Source organism: Thunnus thynnus, chromosome 7 (genome assembly GCF_963924715.1).
Source record: "Thunnus thynnus chromosome 7, fThuThy2.1, whole genome shotgun sequence".
Lineage (NCBI taxonomy): Eukaryota > Metazoa > Chordata > Actinopteri > Scombriformes > Scombridae > Thunnus > Thunnus thynnus.
Genome location: NC_089523.1, coordinates 17,630,074 through 17,651,438, shown reverse-complemented (window position 1 = coordinate 17,651,438; position 21,365 = coordinate 17,630,074). Strand labels below are relative to the sequence as shown.

Sequence of the window (21,365 nt, the reverse complement as noted above, 5' to 3'; positions counted from 1 at the left end):
TTGCGTTAAACCGGGACTTTAGTTAACAGAGTTGTGACTTGAAGGCAGCGGAGCAGTGAAGCCCGCCAACTGTGGTGGCGCCAACTAACGGCTGAAATGAGTAGTTAGCTGATTAGCTTCTGTGGCCAGTTAAGTGCTTTGATAAATAGACGTTTTAAAATGTAAGATTTACCAAAACAAGTCGGTTTTGTTAGTTAACCTACGTTGTTTTGAGTATCAACATGGCAGCGGCAGAGTCATGAGACTTTATAGCAGCTAGCTGCAAGTTTAACTGCAACTTGACAACCTGTTGGAGACAATTAGCTTGGTAACGTTAGCTAACGCCAACTCGTCCTGGTGGAGGAAACAGTGAAGCTACACAAACTGTGAGTCAATACTTAAATGTTAATGTTAAGTCATGCTTTTTCATGAAATGCTGAGGTTCTTGTACTTTACTTGAGTATTTTCATTTAATGCTACTTTATACTTGCACTCTACTACATTTCAGAGGGAAATATTGTACTTTTTACTCCACTACATTTATTTGACAGCTTTAGTTACTTTTCAGATGAGGATTTGACACTGGTAATATAACGAGCTTTTAAAATACAACAGATTGTTAAAGATGAAACCAGTGGTTTCCAACCTTTTTGGCTTTTGACGTCTTACAAAAAGCAGTTTGTAGTCGGGTCACATTTCAGATGTCTGTGAGTTAACCGCTCCACCAAATAGTGATTTTTCCCTCTAAACGTCTCTCATGGTTTCATTTCAATAAATGTTCAAATGATTGAATACTTCAACAAAAATCAAAGATTAGGGAAAAAGTCCAAAAACTGAAAACAGATTTGTGAATCAGAACCTTGTTTTTTCTTCTTTCCTCTCCCATTAATCATCTCACGACCCCTCCAGCTGCAGCAGCTACAACAGTAACATGCTGCTTACTCAATGATGCTTCAATATTAATAATCTAATGATGTCATATCAGAGGGACCAAACCACTACTTTTACTGCAATACTTTAACTACATTTTGCTGCTAATACTTATGTACTTTTACTTTCGTATTTTTCATGAAAGACTTTTACTTGTAGTGGAATATCTTTACATTGCTGTATTGGTACTTTTACTTAAGTAAAGGATCTGAATACATCTTCCACCACTTCTCATCAAGTATATATCTTATAGTGGCTATAAAAAGTAAAGTAGGTATCTTAGTACGTGTGATAAAGACATTACCTGTGCTGTCAAACTGTGCACTTTTTTCACCACTGTAAAAAGGTTTTGGTAAATCAAAATATCTGCCATAAGAGACGCTAGTAGCTGACATATTACTGCTGTATTACTTGTTCCTTTTTTGGTTGCGAGTCTTTACTTCTGCAAATGTATTCACGAGACGTGATGAATTCAAATAGGCAAGTAGGCAAATAGTGGCCTGCGGGTCAAATCTGGTCCTCCAACAAAAATATTTGGCTGCCTAACAAAGGCAAAGTTTTCCCTTTTTATAGATTACATCAAATCTTTTACATCACTCTTGATAACAATGTTAACACAAGGCTCATGTAAATCCCAATGATTATATCCTTGTAACATCTTAAAAACTGCATAGCACAGGTACATAACATAATTTGGCCTATCTGACCTATCTGTGTCAATGACACACATCTTTTGTTTCAGCCATAAATGAAGCAGGTGTATTACATGTGGATAAGATATCAATTACATATCTAGTCTCATGTGTGTTCATGTGTATAAATATTTTTTTTTCGCCAAATGAGTGTTAACATAAGCTGCTGCAACTCTGTTAGCCCTCATTTACTAAACATCTGCCTTCAGGTACAACCCTAAAACTCTTTTATAAATCAATTTTATTCTTGAATGAATTAAAAGGCCTTTTTTTTAGCTATACCTTCTTTTTGTTTAAACTATTTCAGAGGTGTTGACCACCATATGGTCATTTTGGTGGCTGTAGTTTGTGCTGCTTTTGAGTTGTATTGCGCTGTAATGAGAGGTGTTTCTAATAGTTAGTCTGCTATCATTGATATTTATAGCGTGGACAAAATGTTATAAACATTTCTCAGTATCAGTAGTAGTTTTAGCTAGCTGTACCTAATAATAAACTGGACACCGAGTGGTCATGTCATGTTTTGTGCAAGACAAAGTTACACAAAATATCAAATATGTTAAAAATCACAGATCAAGAATCAATAGGAAACGATGTTTGTATTGCTACAGTATAATATAAAAAAATACAAACTGTGGCTCCAGACATTTGTAAACATAATACAATTTATTAAGTATCTTTTTTTCAATATTTTTTTTTATTTTACATATTTCCCCCCGGCTTTTTACATAATACAGTTAGATCTAAATGCAGCCCAACATTTACAGGCTATATACAACTTAAACTTTCTCCATAGGGAAAACACACAAGTATACTGTTGCTTCGTCAAGTATCTGAATCCTTGTCAACTTTTAGACATTTTGTTTTGCTACAATATGATTTCAAACTCATATATGATTTCAAATTCATTCGCGATCATTTGTGTATAATCTGAAAATGAAAAAAGGTGACAGAACAGTTCAATTTAAGTCTTCGCTGTAATCATATTGCATCAGAACAAAAATACAAAAGAACCAAGGGGTGAATACTTTCCAAAGTGGCCGAATGTGATATCAATGTGGGAAGAGTCTGTGTAGTTGTCACCCCCTGATATACAGCAATGTACATGGTCCCAGAAAAAAAAAAAAAGCTATATTATAAAAATTTACACTGAACAGAAGAAGTTATTCTCCAGATGAAACAAGCAACAGCAAATCTTAAAATACAAAATCAGTTTTAAATGTTACACTTTACATGCACATGATACTTTAATAAAGTAATCGCATCTTTCTTTAAAATAAAAAAACAGGGCTTAAGTTCTGATGAGCGTGCTACTCCGCATCCTTTCACAGATCGGTACATTCAAATTATATCAGGAGAGCACAGCATGTTGTTGTTCTACCAAGTGCTATGCTAAACTGCAGGTCTGCCGCTCTTAGACACTAATAGAAATTAATTTTCACAGTGCTAGCGTTGGAAAAGGAGAGTCTTGGAAAAAAAAGAAAAAAAAAGTTTGTTGATTGGTTTTGTTCCAGCTGTTGAAACGCTTTATACCAATCTTACCCCAAAGTTACAGATGGTAGAGCTTCAACTTGGCGCCAAACAACCTCACATTCCTACTGCAACATGTCGAAGTCTGTCGGCCTACAGCGTAACACGACACACAGCGCCGCCGCAAGTCCTCGCTTTCAACATAATCAGTAAATGAACAGTCATGGCATGCATCCACAGCATGCAAACACACATCCTACAACCATTTGCCCTACATGACAGCATATAAACACACTTCACTATATTTTATGGACCTATTATGTATTCACATTCACAATCTCTAAACACTCCTTCACCTTATAGAATCAGACCGATGCTTTTATCTCATATGTTTAGTATTTCGACATGCCGCTGTCTGTCTGTCTGTGGAGATACTTGTGGGATTTACATTTAGTTGGTAGAAGCTGAAACTGATTCTGTTTGGCAAAAAAATATATTAGAATATATTAGCAGCTGTGACAAAAACATAACTTTATTGTAAAAACACTAACTTGTACTTGTGTTCAGTGTACAGTCGCCAGTTTATTTGAAGGACAAATACTACAGATAAGTAACAATTTGATTGTCCTGTAATGCTAAACCTAAATGTCAAACCCTCACAAAACTGCGTATTCTTTTACTTCTTTGAGTGGCCTTTGTTTAAATGTCATCATCATTACTTCACTGGTGGATTTTTCCATTTTCATTGGGATAGTAATATTACAATGGACACAAACTGACAGCAGGGGGAGCTATTGTTGTACACACGTTACTGAAAACTGTGCAGGAGTTTGAGTTCAGTCCATGATTTTGCTCCGACCCTGCAGCATGTGCCTCTGCTGGAGAGGAGGAGCTGCCTGAAAATCACATTCTCAATGTGATGGTTATGGCGGGTCGAGCGCTCTGATGCTTCTCTGTCACACCTCTCTAAACCCAATGCAGCCTCTGCAGCACAAGATAAACTACTGGTTAATCCGCAGCAGTCACAGTGATGGAGGGGTGTCTAGCCACCAACCAGTACCAACATCAACGCTGGCACAGGATGCTGTCGTTAACATTTTCCTGTATGAAGCTGTTTACACAAAAATGACTCCACTATGTAATAATGGATGGCAAGTGAGGGTCTAAACTGCACATCTGCTCACTGTGTTCTTCCACACACACACACTCAACATGATCACAAACTGTGTGCAGCCCGTCATATCCTAGTCTCAGGATCAAGATCTCGGGACACTCTGGTAGACTAGCATTGAAAAGAGGTTTGCAGATTGTTGTGGGAATGGTCCCAGTTGCCTTTCAACAGCTGTGATGCTTCTGAAAAAGAAACTCACATGTGGATCACTGAGGTGTCCAGCAGCCCTCACTGTGTGCTTGTTGATGGCCTGGTGTGAGGCCTGTGGCTCTCCCCCCTCCCCCCCCGACGAGGGGCGTCTCCGTCTGCAGCCCGGTGGTCCTGGTGGCAGAATTCAGGCCAGTTTCAGAGTGCTGATGGGGAAGGAGGGCATGGCCACCATTGTCACAGGGTTGAGCACAGTCTGACCCACCAGCTGCGGGTGGTGAGCTACCATTGTTGTCTGTTTGCCAACAATGGCGGCGTTTGGCTGGCTCGCCACAGTGCCGTTCACCTGGGCGTGGCTGTGGTTGAGAGTGTGAGTGATGTGACCGACGACGGCTGACTGTGTGACGGCCACCGGTTGGGGATAGAGGGCAGGTAGATGTGGGCCCAGGTGAGCCACTGGGTGTACGGTGATGTGGCCGATGGGCTGGTGGCCGGGGGCTAACTGAACAGAGCTGGTGGGAGTGGAGGGAGCCAGGTGGGCAATATGTTTGGGACCCCCACCTTGGATGACGTGGTTGACAGCTTGGATGACTGATGGATGGGACACTGAAGCGTGGGCAATAACTGTGGGGTGTAGGCTAGGTGAGGTCACCATCTGTGTGTGGGTGGGGATCAAGGCCTGACTGGGGGTGGTGGGAGTGCTGGATGTTGTGAGTGCGGGTGGGACTGCAGGCTTGGACGCTGGCTGTGGAGGAGTCACTGGCTGTGGCTGAGGCTGCGGCTGAGGCTGGAGCAGAGGGGCTTTGTGCTGGATGGAGATGTGTTGGGTGATGAAGGAGGTAGTGGTGGTGGGTGTCAGGGTCGGGGTCTGAGTGGGTGTTACAGTCTTGTGCAGCTCAGGTTTCATGGTTTGAGGCACGGTGGGTAAGGCAGTCGGTGCTCTCGGTGTCGTCTCTTCATCTAGGTCATCATCCATGATGTCTTCACCTTCTGCAACACCAAAACATGAAAATAATCTCAATAATATCATTTGAATGCTGCAACATCAGACTGCATCTGTAAACACCTGCCACTGCAGTCAACGATTTGTTACTTTAAATATATAGTTTTAGCATTTACAAAAGGGGGTCGACTGCAGAGGCTGGATGAGCCCTGAAGGCCTCCAGCAGTAACCCTACCCTGCCTGACAGCCTACCCGAAGCAGTGGAGGTGGAGGCCTGGTCCTCTTCAGGCTGTACTGTCTGTCGGAGGACGCGGTCGATCTCAATCACATCCATCCACTGGCTCAGCTCGTTCTTCAGCTCTGCTAATCGCTGCTGCGTGGCTATCTTCTCTCTGGCCAGTCGCTCCATGTCATGCTCGTACTCTTTCTCTTTACGCTTTAACGTCTGAAAGGAGAAAGCAGACTATGGTAAACTATCTTTTTTAGTCCTTGCATGAGTGACTCCATGATACTTTGAGCTGCCACCAGTAGACGATACACCTTGTTACCAGTTTATTAGGTTCACATGTACAGTGTAATGCAATAATCCAATACGACAGCCACACAATAAATCCTGTCTTTGTTGACACTGTATCAGCGGTGTTGATTCTGCTCTGTTGTAAAGTTTTGGGTCTTTGGAGCTTTTGTATTAGACTGCAATATACTGAGATGTGTTCCTCTTATGCAGTATATGTAAACTGGAGTAGACAAATCATTAGAAATCATCACTAACCCAAAGCCTCAATAATAACCATATAGTTACATCAGTGGCTCTGACTGTGTCAACAAAAAACTGAACTTTGTACGCTGTAAAAGAGAGGATTTTTTTCAGGACTCATACTGATACTATATGCAATATGTCCATTACATTGTGCTGTACATCATTCAGTACAATCGTTTCAAAAATGTCAAAAATGTCATATTTATTGGACGATTCAGCATTTAGCTTCATTCACTACTAAAAGTTGGAGTGATTTTGTCTCATTAATTCATTAATAAATTTAATTAATTCAGCCTGCAACAACAACTAGTGGATTCCTGGAGAATGCTCACAAGAAAAACTGGTGTGTATACGGCCCAAAAGCAATAAACCAGTAAACCTCAACAGTAAGCCAGCATAACGCCCATGCTGTCTTTAAAGCCGATTAATCAGGAATATGTCCAACAACTAATGATATAAAAATAAACCTAGGACCAGTGCCCGTGTGCTGGGAGCAAAATAACAGAGCTACAGAAGCACGCGGGAAGGAGGAGGTGAAGGAGGGAGGGAGGACACGAGTATGGAAAGTAGGAGGTGCTTCCAGGCAGTGACCCAATTTCCCTTAACCCGTCAGCTGACACAGGACAAAACTAAACAGACTGAGGTGGACTTCCCTGTAGGAAGAAAAGTTAAAACTTTATGAAAACTATAAGAAACTTCAAAGGACTCTATAATAATAACAATAATAATAATTATGTAAATAAATCATAAAGAAATGTTATGTTCTAAAAAAAACTCACTTTATGCAAAGAAGAAGAGTTTAATGTCTGATTTGGTTGTGGAAATTAGGGATTGATGTTCTGAAATTAAACAGTATGCAGATATAAATTATTAATAAGTTCAACGCGGTCAAACTATCTGACACGGTCTTGATGTGGAAACAACACTGTGAGAAATCTGGTACCTGCAACCTGATGACTCAGGATCATAAAAGCCATTTCCCCAAAGGGTGGACTTCCTGTTAATGTTCACACCACCGTGTATTTCTGTGTGTGAGGGGAATCTGTGTGTGTGTGTGTGTGTGTGTGTGTGTGTGTGTGTGTGTGTGTGTGTGTGTGTGTGTGTGTGTGTGTGTGTGTGTGTGTGTGTGTGCCTGCAGTACATGTGCAAGTCATCATGTGTGTGTGAGAGCGTGCAATTTAATAAAAAGCCATCTGTATGTAAGACATGCGTTTGGGTTACTGCATGTTCTGTCGCGGTGGTCTGTACATGTGCATCTACAGCACAATATACAAGTACATAAATAGCAAAAGGGGGACAAAAGGCGGGCCTTGTGTAATTCAGCACCTGTCTCTACTCCTTATCCAGGATTAGAACTGCACAGGCCGACTGCTCTGTGCTTCGATTGCTTCTCACCGGGGAAATTGTTACTCACACACACAAACACAAACTCTACTGTGCACCTAATAATATGGCTGTAAAGAAAATATTAGCACCAAGGCTACACCACAATATTACACATTTAATCACAATTAAATCCATATAAATACACTGTTAATGTAGTTATTAAGGTGAGACATAGCACCCAATTAGAGCCAAACTTGTCTTCATTAGGATATGAGACACTGCTGCCTCATCAACAGCAGTCGAGAGCTTCTGGAAACCCACAAGTGTTCAAGCATTGCACTATCCTTGCAAACAATAATGTTTTTGTCTTTTCAAACATGGATATCCAATATTGTGAACATGCACTCAATGCAGGGCAGATCATTTACTCCACTGATTAATCACTAACATGTGTTCCTTGCCATGCACACACAAACATCTGGACACAGATGTGTAACTCGTATCCAGCCATCGACAGCCTCAGAAGAGCTGGGGATATCCGTACTTAAGTCTGAACACGTTAACAGCATCCTCGGTCTAGCAGCACATGATGTACTGAAATGCCCCCCCATCTGTGGTTGTCACGGAAACAGCCGAAAACCTCTTAAGGTTTCCTCGGTAACCCAAGACATGCACACCTTCATGTGCAAAACGTGCTATTAAGTTTGACAGTGTGTCTTCATCTAAAAAAAAATCTTCAACTAGAAGTACTGCCTCGTGGTTGTACGCCTCCCAATCAAGTTCCAGTTTACATCCATGTCTGTCCTGTCTCATATAATATTTGTAGTGAAGACTTGGAAGGACTTTAATAAAAATTATTAAGTTTATTTTCCTTGTATGTGTTGGCCAATTGAGCTGATTCTGATATAACACAAAGTTGTAGTCATGACAGTAGATGAAGCTTCAGATATGGATGTTGCTGCAAAGAAGCTACAAATACTAAAAAGTGGATTCTTCACACACATCTTCAACCTGACAGCACAGAAGATCTAAACAATCACCACAGTTTCAAGGTGGGCACCCAAGATAAGTGTCACCAATTCAGTACCCAACCAAATGTGAAATATGGTCACAATCACCCCTTCTGTTCCTGAGTTATGGCGTTGAATAATGGCCAGAAAAGTGTTTTTGCAGAACATTGTGAAGTTGACCTTCAACCTTTTGGATTTGAAATATCATCACTTCATCATTTTATCCTATTAGGCATTTGTGAGAAACTTTTTCATAATTCTTGTGAGGTCACAGTGACCTTGACCTTTGACCACCAAAATCTAATCAATTCATCCTTTAGTCCAAGTGGACATTTGTGCCAAATTTGGAGAAATTCCCCCCAGGCGTTCCTGAGATACCGTGTTCATGAGAATGGGACGGACGGACGGACGGACGGACAACCCGAAAACATAAATGCATCCGGCCACTAAAATAATCAAATTAAACACGCTAAAAACAGAGCCATAATAAGCACCTATCTGAACAGGAGACATCAGTAGGACAGAACGAGATGGTATAAGAGCGTGCAAAACGTCCAAAAGGACTGGCTGCCTCCCTTTTACCCTCATGCATTAGCAGGCAGCTTTACATGAGTGGCGCCTCGACTGTGCATGCCACAAACTATGACTCATGGAGAGAGAACGAGAGAGAGGAGAAGTGCTCCACAAACACGGAGACCCACTGAACTCTCCCTGTTTCAATGCTGATGGTGGACAGAATGAACACTGTGTTCGTCTTTTTTAGAAACGGCTAGTCTGCTGAGATTAACCATATAAACCTAGTGACCAAGTCTGTGGCAGATGGATCCCACATGACTTCATCTCCCTCTTAATCATGTCACCAGGTTGGTAGGACCTTTTGTTTCTTTGCACATGACCGCACCCCCCTGAGCCTCCGAACCTCCTCCTTCCAGAGAGATAAGGCCCCACCTCGGGCCTTGTTTGAGTGTGAAAATCTAGATCAGTACAGGGATAGGCTGCATTATGTGTGAGTGTGTGCGTGTGTGTGTGTAAGGTAAACACTGCTCAAGCGCTGTCACAAGCAATGCGAGTGCCGAGCACATGGCCCCACAGAGAACGAGAGAGGGAGGGCGGTAGATAGCGGGGGATTGAAAGAGAGCAATACAATCTGTACTCACTGACTCACTTTTGCAGCAGCCGGGGACAGACTGCACAAGGCTGGGCTTTCTTAAAGGGCCAGGAGCACAGGAGGCCACGTTGCAGACATGCTGCTCAGCCTGGCTGACTGATCAGGCTTCTGCACAGAGGTCTTGTGACAGTGTGGTAACCATAAACCCTTGTCTTACTGTGCCTTCAAGCTGGAACAGAGAACTTCACGTGGTGTCTGACTTCCAACAATTAAAGCCTTGTCTGTGGAAAAAATACCTACATTTGCAAACCATTGCTTATGTGCAAGCTGGCCTAATTACCTTAGCTTGGCTGAGGACTGACTGATGGTCCAGACCAGGCTGCTGTACAGTCAAAGAATATTATGAGACTGCTCTGAGATAACTGACAAAAACAATAAATCAAGTCCCTAATTTAGCTGTGTTGTCGTACTCTGACACACAGTTGATCTTATTGTATGAAACAACTCTGCAGGAAAAACCCTGCTGATAAAAAATCCCCAGAAAATCATAATTTTCCCAGAGTAAGATACTGTACAATGTATATATCACAGCAAATGTAACATTCATTTACATTTGATGTAACTCAGAACCATATAAACAAACATACAGTGTCACTGAGACTTTCACAAAGACAAAGCCAACAACCAAATAAGCTTGCACTAATATATCGTCAAGGAAGACTTGATTATTTTTCATGTTCAAAGCTGACTAAAACGCAGCTGCATTTTCATATTCAAAGAACCAGTGCATAAGATTTAGTGGCATCTAGTCGTGAGGTTGCAGATTGCAACCAACTGAATACCCCTCCCCTCACCCAAGCGTGTAGGAGAACCTACGGTGGCCACAAAACTCGTGGAAAACGTGAAAGGCCCTCTCTAGAGCCAGTGTTTGGTTTGTTCGTTCTGGGCTACTGTAGAAACATGGCAGTGCAACATGGCAGTCTCCATGGAAGAGGACCTGCTTCTTCTGTAGATATAAAGGGCTCATTCTAGCATAATGAAAACACGATTCTTTATTTCAGGTGATTATACATTAATTAAAACATAGTTATGAATATTATAGTCCATTTCTGCCAAGTCCATCCCGCTAGATGCCACTAAATTCTACACACTGCACCTTTAAGACAGGGCTTCAAACAAAATAGCTGTTATGTGCACAATGAATCCCATTAACTGGCCATATTAAAATATTAAAACATTAAAACATATATCCACCCTGAGTTTCCCCACCAGATGGCACAACATATTTCAGACTGGCATTTGGGGACAGGCACTAACAAGTTCAGTCAGCTTTGAGAGGAAATCAAGCCTTGTGTTTACCGCTCCATGTTCCCTCCCTGCTGCTGGCAGCTAAGCCTGGTGGTACGGCGAGTCCTGCCTGTTGCAGTGCTGGGCGGGGGCCCAGCAAGGGGGGGGTGAGGGGGGTGGGGGTGACGTCACATGCTCAGGCTAGCCATGTGCTTGCTGCTCATGTGGCCTTAAAAGCTCAGAGAGGCAGGATGGAGGGAGGGAGGGAGGGAGGGGGGGAGTAGAGAGGAGGAGCTCTAGTGCATCAGGGCTCATTTTACAGCTTCGGCTTTCGCAGCGCCACTACAGGATCAAGAAGAAAGCCTTTAGGAACAAGAGCAAGGCATAAATTTGTCAGTCATAAGTTTAAAATATAAACCCATGTATCAAAGTAAAAACACTGGTGCAACTGGAAAGCAAATGAATATCCTCGCTTATAAGGCATGGAAAGATATTGCTCATAGTTGCTGAGTCATTTGCACTTGAGATGAAATGAGGAAGTGGAACTTAAAACTATGCAGCTGCTTGCCAAGTCAGTGACTTTCAATGGAAAACAGATCAAAACCAGGCACTGTTGTACTCATTTCTTACTCATTTCTAAAGGAACAATGGCGATAACGGGAAAGATAAATCAGATGAAATGTGATGCTGAGCCTAAAGCCTCTTATTCGAACCTCTTTTGAGCTCAGTGTTTTTGTGTGCTTCTCTGCTGCCAGCCCAGAGGAAGACAAGGACAGGGGCAGGGAGGAGGAGGAGGCAGCGCTCAGGGAGAGAGCTGTATGCAGGCAGAGCACGCGTCCGTACCACCCATGTCAAGATGACAGTGTGTACACGTGCTTTTTTTCCCCCCATCTTTTTTTTTTCTTTTTGGCTTCCCATCACCCAAAGTTCACTTCCTATAGCCCACCCCTCTGAAACACAACAACAGCAGACCGGCCAATCACTGAAGCCACCTTGTGACGAAGAGACACACGAGTAAGCTTAAAAAAAGCAGCTGAACTATTCTGACCTACAATAGGTGAACTGTATTATAGCTCCCTGATACATATATACAGAAGTCTAAATGACCCGCTACTGCAAAGACTTTACACTGAAATTGATGGAAAGTTATGTTTTTAGCTCACAAATTAACTAAAATATGTTTTAATTTATGAGATAAGTTAACTGTTTCCAGCTAGACATGGTGAAGATGTTGACATTTTTGCAGAAAGCAGTATCAGTTGTGAATTTTTTCCCTTCACTCTATTTGCTTTTAAATATATCCTGAGTGCAGCTCAGCTGTTGATAGGAGGAAAAGAAAGGCAGGTTAGTCTGCCAGTCGAACACAACACACTGAATACCATGTTGCTTAATCACACAGGGAGGGAGCAGAGGGAGGGAGATTGGGTGACGAGCTCTGCACCCACGCTGTCCTAGTTTCCTTCAGTATCCACGCACAAGTAGGAATAACCAGACTGCTGCTACTCAGAGCATCAAATCAGCAGCACGCCGTCCTCCTCAAAATTTACATGAGTAAACTTGCAACACAGTTATATAATAGAAAGGAATACAAACAGCTACAGAGTTGGTTCTCTTATAAAGGCCTTAAAAGCTCATAACCATGCAAACCAAGACTGTTTAGTAATGCATATAATCAGTGACATTTCTTCTTTCTGAAGAATAGTGTACTAACCAAGTATCTAATTATTACGTGGCTTACATCAAATCTGAGTCACAGCTAGTAAAATGTAAATAAAATAAAACTGCTTTATTAACTTGCACACTTATAATATGCTCCTGCATCATGTGACTATAATTACAGCAGAAACATTTGAATATGGACATCTAAGTAATCTTATTTCTTAAATTTTAACACTTGATGCCAACTTGGGCCCGAGTGTGAATTCAGATGTAAACCACCACCCTAAATGATCTAAGCATAGGAAAAGAAGGGGAAAAAAAGACTAACAGTAAACATTATGACACATTCAACAGCGCAGTCACAGTCTGAAAGAGTTAAACTAGGCCACTTGTGGACCTTTGCACCAGCTGTTTACAACCAGGATGCCGTCACAGTGCCGGGGTCAAACACATGGTGAGTCATCTGTGGGCACGGCACGCATTCCACACGTTAAACGCAAAACATGTTGTACACCTGAAGAAGCGCTGGAGATTCCTCAGTATAGAAGGATATAAACACAAAAATAAAAAGGGCAGCAAATGCCAGAAAAAGACTAAAATCTCGAAGATTGAAAAGATCCCCATATTTAAACAACATTGCATCTCCTCCCTCCTCCTCTCCTCTCTGTGACGTGAGCTTTGAGTGAAAACAGCATGTATATTGTTGAATTTATTAAATTAAAGCGGTGGAAACGAAGACTGCATTTGAGGGCTCCGCACATACTCAAAAAACTGGAGTTATATCCAGGTAAACTACTATTTAACTGGCATGCACATTATATAACTGGCACCGGGAGTTTATCCACCCTTGATTTTTCCCCGGCCTGTTTTTGGGGTCCACCTTAATTTGTTTATGTCGACCACGCCCCCAGATATCATCGGAGACCCGGCTTTTAAATGACTACTGGCCACTATTAGAGGAAATATGGTACACACACACACACACACACACACACACACACACACACACACACACACACACACACACAAAGGCCTCCTTATATTCACAAATATCTGACAAATGCCGTACAAAAGCTGCAGTTTATAGGCTGGTAATTACTGCTGTTGTTCACACGTGGAAACAATTTATTACTAAAAACATATAGAGTCTGAATTTATACAGACATTAAGCCAAATCATGGCTAAAAAGATCTGTAAAAAAAAGTGATATACTGGACTGACCCACCAGTTCTCCAGCTAAAAAAAGCCTTAAAATAGAATATTGTAGGGTCATTAAAAGCAGTCAGACCTGGTCAAACCGCAGAAACCAAAAGCTTACCTGAATGTATCTCAGAGCACTTCTCAGCACGCTCAGATTGGAGGTCTTCTTCTCGTCAATGTTAGGGATGTTCTTTTTCAGCGTTTCAAAGCACTCCTTCAGGTGTGCTCGTCTGACAGACACAAGATACAGAAAAAAGGGACTTGAGGCAGCAGGAACGCTACGGTCAGACAGACCTGGCTTCACTTTAGTTGTTTTCGGAAATGTTGACTTCTATTTGTGACTGAACAGATGATTACACAACACAGGTTTTGATTGATCTTTCTGACCAAAAAAAGAAAAAAAAAAGAAAAGAGATAAAGCTTAACATTAAAACTAACCAACTGCTACAAACAATCAAAGGCATCAGTCAGACTAAACATTACTTTATGAAACAGAACCAATTTCAAAAACAATTTCCAAAAAAAGAAAGGTACACCTAATATTATTCTCAAGTGACAAAAAGCTCAAGGTCCTATGATAGACAGGTTGAACCCACCTGTTTTTCTCAAGCTTGTTATGCACTTCTCTTGTGCCTGCCCTGTAGGAGCACAGACAAGAGCACATTAAGAATTTGGTGTCCAAAAGGGCAGTGTGACAAGAATAATCATCAAAAAACAGAAGAGTACTCTTGTTCTGCTGCTGGCAGATAAACTTTTGACACTATTCTGTCATTGATGCCTGATTCAAAGTAGAATTGATTATCTCAGCTGTCAAGTCATAACGACTAATTAACAAACATGCAAAGTTACCTAAAAGTAAGTAGGTCTCAATATACAGTTGAAAATGAGTGTATCATCAGTGTTTTAGTGGTGAAATGGCGAATGTTAAAGCTTCAAAATGCTAAAATTTGCTTACTTCCCCGTTTTAAACAATATAAGAAAAATCTTCTGAGAATACGTTTCAGTTTTTGACTTCTGATGAGCCTTTCATAGACTTTTTTATTGATTGACAAGGCATATTAATCAATTATCACATTTATACTCAATCACAGCCCTGTTTCAATTATGTACCTATAAACCAAACCAGTTGATAGTCTTACCCTCCTGGTCGTTTCTTGTCTAGCTGGCGTCCATCATCAGGAGGACTCCCCCGGCTGATGGGGCCATTCTGTAGGGGAGCCTGCTGGAGGAGAGGGCCTGACTGGGGGAGTAAGGCGTGTTGCTGGGGGGGCGAGACGATGGAACCAGGATAGCGCTGAAGGAGCTGCTGGTGTGTCTGCGGCTGTAGTTTAGTGTTGCCAGTTTGGGGGATGAACTGTGGATGATGGTGGTGGTTCTGTATCGGCTGCTTGTGGTTGACGGTCAGTACAGAGGTTGGGTGGTCGGGTTTGGGTTGTGGAGAACGTGGCAGAGCAGCCGCACTTTGCTCCTGAGGAGAATGAGGGTCCCTCCTTGGGGAGGCCAGTGGTGGAGCAGCTGGAGGAGAGAGCGTAGCAACAGGCAGAGCGGGGGAGCCTGTAGGATTGGGGGTGACCACAGGGATAGGAATGACAGTAATGGGCATGGAAGGGGGAGGCAGAGAGGGGGGTATGGGGGCTGGGCGGCACTCAGTGCGGAGCTCCTCTGCTTTAGAAACATTGTTGACGTGGATTGTGGAGTTATAGTTCACATCAGAGCGTCTTTGCTCTGCCAACTGCTCCAGACGCAGCTTTTCCTTTAGTTCATCCTCTGTGGAAGAAACAAGGCAGATTAAAACAGCAGCTCAGCAAAAGTCTCCTCATATACACACTTCAGTTAGTATAAATAACGCAACTATAGAAACAATAAGAGAACTGTGATCTTTATTAAGATATTCAGGAGAGTACACAAGAGAAAAACAAACAGGCCTATTTCCAGTTGTGACTGTCCCAATGAAACTTTGCACCAGCATAAAACATAAACACCAACCACTTGACAAAAATAGTTGACAAACTGTCTCAGAAAACACACACACGAACCAGTTCCTACTGCCTGCCCAGTGACATTAGTCCTGATTGTCCTTATTATAGTAAAGCACAGTAACAGGCCAAGGTGTTTGAGATTTAAAGCTACAGGTGTCTCCACACATGGCAGCTACAGAAAACATCGTACTTCACTGCCAAAAACTCATGTAACATAAAATCGGTATCACACAGCAGGTTTCCTGATTTCCTGGTGAGGAGGTGTGTGTATTTTTACATTTAAAAGCCTTGTCTAGCTTCAGGCACGCTCCAACAAGAGGGTTGTTGCTGTAATTCAGGTGTATCTTTGCTGTAATGTAATCCCTGTCACAGTCCACTGACCACGTTGTGTTGTAGGAGTCGAGTCTGCTCAACACTTCTTCTAACAAAACCTCACTGAGGACACTCTTACCACCAAGACATGTACAGGAAACTACCTTTGTCAAATGTATCCTAAAGCATGTTATGAGTTAGTAAAAAATAAAAATAAATGTCTGGTTAGTGTCTGATTATTGTGGCCTGGGAGGAACACTACAATGACACACATCTGCTTCTATAACCCACTAAATATTTTAGATGGAAAGTAGGCTGCGTATTTGGGATATTTGTGCAACATTTAAGAGTTCAAAGTTCAAGAACATTATAGCCTAGTTTTTCCAAACAGACACACAAGCAAACCTTTCACTGAGGCTCTTTCCAACTATTAAAGCAAAACAATATAAAGCTTCAAATAAGGTATTATGTGAAGCAGAGTAATATATTCTTATATTTGTATGGACAGTGTTGCAACTTTCTGAACATGTTGTACCAGTATAGTAATCATGTGAAAGAGGAATGAGACATTTCCGGCTCTTAATAGCTCCAGAGAACATTTTAATGGTATCTGATTTAATAGTCTAGTATGTCACTGTTTGCTCTGTATATATGTAATGTTACATAAAACAATATTGTGTTCAAAGTTAAAAAAAAAAAAAAAGTACAAGAAGTCCTGGTTACTCTGCTAGCCAGCTTCCATAAGAGGGTGAGTGCCTGTTATGAGACTGATCATTTAGTGTTATGGTGCCGACAAACGTTTAACTGAGGAGAGTGTTTGCTGAGAGAAAAACCTATGAAACACTTTTAAAAAACAAGAGGGTTTTCTATAGACATTATATAACTGCAGCAGCACATAAAAAAGCACTGGCCTACTTTCCTCCACACAGTGACCTGCTCTACAGTAGCAAGGAGGAGGGAGGAGGACCCTGCTCTCCCTATGCAGCAAGGAGGGAGGAGCTGAGAGAAGGAAGGAGTAGGAGCTCTCACTCTGAGGCTGTTCTCGATACAGTAAACGTCTCCACCATGATGACGGGTGGGGAAGAAAATCCCCCTTTTAGATTTACAATATAACAGTGCTGAGTTCATCTGTTTGCTAAAATAACAGCTTTTTGGCTTTCACACAAACATTATGGAAAATTTTCCAGTTGACTGTTTAAACAGGACTGTGGAGACACAGTGTTCATGATATATTTGTTATTTGGAAAGCACAACAAAGAGAATTAAGTATAATATACAAGGTGAGATTGTACATTATACTTTACTGAAACATGTTGAAGATGGTTGAAAATGTTTAGGTTTTTTTTAGCTATATAATGATCTAAATGCAGCATTTACAGCTTCACTCCCTTGTAATTGGTTAACATGGTATATTTAAGCACATTGTACTCTTGTGCTTTCCTTTACTGGACATGTGGTGACTTTTATTCAAATAGGAACATAAAGGACCTACTCTCAGCTGTGAAAAATTAACATTAACTGTGAGTGGTGGTGAGACAGCTGCAGAAAACTGGGAAAACAAAAAGATGCCTAGTTATGTTTTTAAGTTTTTGGAAAAACTTTTTTTTTGTTCACAGGGTTAGGGTTCATTGACATCTAATGGCACATATATTACTTCCTGATGATTTTTTTGTTTTGCTAACTACAAAAACATTGTACCATGACAATTAGTGCAGTACATACTGTGTACAAGTATATAGTAAGGAACTGGGACACAATGCTTTGCCTTTTAGTCACTAAGCTCCAGCATCTGTTTGTCTTCTTAGTACAAAGAACTACAAATGTTGTTTTCAGAAAAGTAATAAAGAAACCATGTCTTAATTATGAACTTATGAATAGTTAACTCAGGCACTGTGCAATAACCCTGTGACACTATAATACATAATTAGTTTAAAATATAAAACATGCAATACATTTCACTCATTACTATATATCTGAACAGGCTGTATACACAGTACATAACCACCTACTTTATGTATATAAAGTAACGTCTTTTTTACCATTTAATATTTATCTCAGCACTCTTCACCTCTTTGCACTATTTGTATCCTGTTTACAGTACACAGGAATGGTTTCGCCTGTATTAAGTCATTCCTTGTGTATATTTCTGATGTTATTTTTGTATAAGTATACTGTAACATATAAAAAAAACATATAAAGATGATTCTCATTCTGATTAATTAAACTATCACGTTTGTCAAAGTGAGGTGTGGGCCGGTTTACTGCAGACTACACACTGTAGTGACTCATCTTCTTCATAAACAATCTATGGGGAGGGGTTGCCCAGCACGCACGTGGTGAAAGGGGCGGAACCCTCCTCTCCTCCTCCTCATCCTCCTCCTCTCCCCCTCTTCTCCCCCTGCTAACATACGGGGGGCGTGGCTGGCTGCTACACGTCATCGACAGACACTGAGAGCTCTCCACGAGCGTCTGAAAGGCCAGCGAGTTTGTTATTTTCACAACAGCGTAGACAAACAACTAGTGAAACACTATAATACTACTACCTGCCTAAATATTTTAGGCCGCAGGGATGATGGAGGAGCACAGATGCGTGCAGAGGGAAGTCACTTGATCCCCGGCGGACGATGTCAGGTCATTATGTAAAACGAGCTTGGCATTCCCTGCGCCACCGCCCTTTATCCCCCCCCCTCATGTTTTGGTTTTGTTTTAAATGTGAAGCATCAGTGCGTGCAGTCACACATAAATATAGCGAGCAACAGAAAGGATCTGATAAATGTACAGTGGTGCTGCTGTGGCTGCACATTAGCAGCTCTTGTCTATGCAGCAGCTTTCAATGCAGTAAACTCCTGATACTGCAGCAGCCTCCCATCTATGTTTAATAGCTACGATTCAACCGTAAGACGCAATTGTGCAACGCGTCTACACACCAAAACCGAATATGAAAGTAAAACAAGAAAATGTCACTGACCGATTGAAACATATTCCTCTCAGTGTTTAGTGATCATTGTAATTCAAAAAGCAGTAAACCGTCAGTATGCATACTGGAATTAGTTCATGAATGGCGCTTATAAATCAACGACTAACAGGGTTTGTCTGTGACTCAGAAAATACATCTTCCAGAGACACATTTAGTGAAAACTGCACACTACCATGCGATTATAATTAACTAGTTACAAGTGGAAAAAAAACAAACTATATTTCTAATAAAAGCCCAACTTACCACGTGCTTTCTGTTGTTGCTGGGCTTGCAATTCCAAAAACTTGGCTGCTTCCAGGAGCGTTTCGATGCTCATTTCTGTCCAGTTGGAAAGACTGAGGCTTATTTTTTAAGAGAAAAGCGATAAAAGCAAACGCGATACGCGCCTGTTACAGGGAGAGGTTCCCAGACTGGAAGCTGGGGGGGAAAAAAAGGGTAATCGGATACCCCCTCAGTAAACTCTACCACTTACGTAGAAGAGTTACAAACAAGATGGCGCTCAAAGTAGTAGGAACAAATACGGTTTGTGAATCACGCACCGTTTGTAACCGCCCACAGACAGATACACTCCCTCCCATTACGGAGACGTTTACAAAACACGGAAAAATACTCAGGATGGGGTTAACGACTGTGTCATAAACCTTCACTCAGGAGCTCTGAGTTAAAACATCTACATTTACGTCGCCGCGGTTCACTTTTTAGGGTAATGTTGCCAGCAACCGTTGGTAGCTAACCGCGTGTCGCTTAGCAAACGCTCCAGTTCAACCAGGAAACAACGTTAAAACTTTCAACAATGAATAGGCTTTATATTGTTTTTTAATTTATTTATTTATTTGGTACGACAAATATTTGAAACGAGCATAGTATTTGACAATGTGTGATAGTTATTCAATTTCTGCTATGTCACTGTGGCTTGTTCATGAAATGTCACGCTCCTGTTTTAAAATCTCGTGTTTTAACGGTTGTTTTCTGTCAAACAAATTAAGCGTTAAGTGTTATAAATTATGCTCCCACTCGTTGCCCAATGCTTGACGAAGGTGGGGACGTTTTATGAGACACATGACTTCTGTTTCCGCAATTTTCAAGTAGTCGCGACTGCGGTAAATTTACATCTCATTCATGTAACTGTTATTGTTCATCCACCAATCAGCGTCAAGAACATGGTATGGCGCCGGCTGTCACACATGGAAACCAGCAATGACAAGCACTCAGACTACAGTTTATGGCATACATAAACAGGGAAACAGGCTCAAAAAGAAACCAAATTAAAGCAGTACGAGATGTGGGAGTGGCTGTAGTGTGAAAGCATGTAATCTAAAAGAGGATATCATGCCTAATGTGTTCTCCACTGTTTGCATTACATTTTCATGACCCCTGGCAACGACCAAAAATGGTGCCAGAGGGCTGAACAACCAAAATTACAAGCATACAAGGCAGCAGATGAAGGCAGTAAATGCTATTTTACTACTCATTTGTTATGAAATATATGATGTTCACAACCAAGCAGATTTATTTGAAGGGGGAATAGATAAGTAGACATATGCTGCAGTACATAACCTGACAGCAAAACTCCAGAAATTAATGGATTTATCATTTATTCTATAAAATGTTAAAAGATTATAATAAATGCCATCACAATTTCTCAGAGTGAATGTTAAAGTTTTAAAAATGGTTTGATTTACAATGATATAAAACAGGAAAAGCAGCAATTCTTCACAAGGCAAGAAATGTGTGTCATTTATCTAGCAAAAATGACAAATGATTAACCAATTAATCATCAGAATTGTTGCTCATTAGCTTTTCTGGCAATCAATTTTATTGATTCATTGCTGCATTACTTAAGTTCTGGTTGGGTTAATTAGATTTATTACATCAGCACACAACTGCAGCAGTGGCCGAGAAAAGCCAGACTGATTTATAGGGTCAGAGTCTACTCTCAGATGAAACTTCCTCTTCATGTGTTGCAACAAGGCAATGTCTCAAAGCAGAAATTAGTAATCATATGTTACAAGCTTTTTTTTTTTTTAAATTAAAAAAAAAAAAAATAAAACAGGATATAAAGTTCATATTATTATCAGTAGTCTGATCTAATAATAGGACACAAAGGGCATGTTTTAACATTGCTTTTGCTCCACTTCCCCCACACAGAGGCTGAAGTCAAAGTCCGCACATAACCAAGGGACGTGTAGCACGAGTGCAAACACACGCTCTCAATGGACGTGCATGTGCATACACATGACCCTGGATATTCAGGGCTCCCTTCCTGCTATTCACTCAGTTCAAGTCAGGAAGTATGTCAGCTACAACAGAGTAATAATAGTCGGCCACGATGCTGACTGTTCTCCAGGAGCAGGAAAGACTGAGGGGCTCCAGGAACATCCTGAATTACACAGGGTGTGTAATTCAAACCACATTGGG

At 41.3% G+C, this 21,365-nt stretch overlaps 1 protein-coding gene across 2 annotated transcripts; it reads right to left on the bottom strand.

Moving 5' to 3' along the window:
• Positions 1-2,245: 2,245 nt before the first annotated feature.
• mnta (MAX network transcriptional repressor a) lies at positions 2,246-19,677 on the bottom strand. Of its 2 annotated transcripts, XM_067594656.1 has the most exons (6): positions 19,191-19,674; positions 14,819-15,446; positions 14,276-14,317; positions 13,798-13,909; positions 5,582-5,774; positions 2,246-5,376 (listed from the first exon to the last, which is right to left on the bottom strand). In XM_067594656.1, exons 1-6 carry the CDS (start codon positions 19,261-19,263, stop codon positions 4,574-4,576), a joined length of 1,851 nt encoding a protein of 616 aa, XP_067450757.1. In that variant the 5' UTR covers positions 19,264-19,674; the 3' UTR covers positions 2,246-4,573. The 2 variants fall into 2 exon arrangements, with proteins under 2 accessions (XP_067450757.1, XP_067450758.1); XM_067594657.1 differs by lacking the exon at positions 14,276-14,317 and having other exon boundaries at positions 19,191-19,677.
• Positions 19,678-21,365: the final 1,688 nt, after the last annotated feature.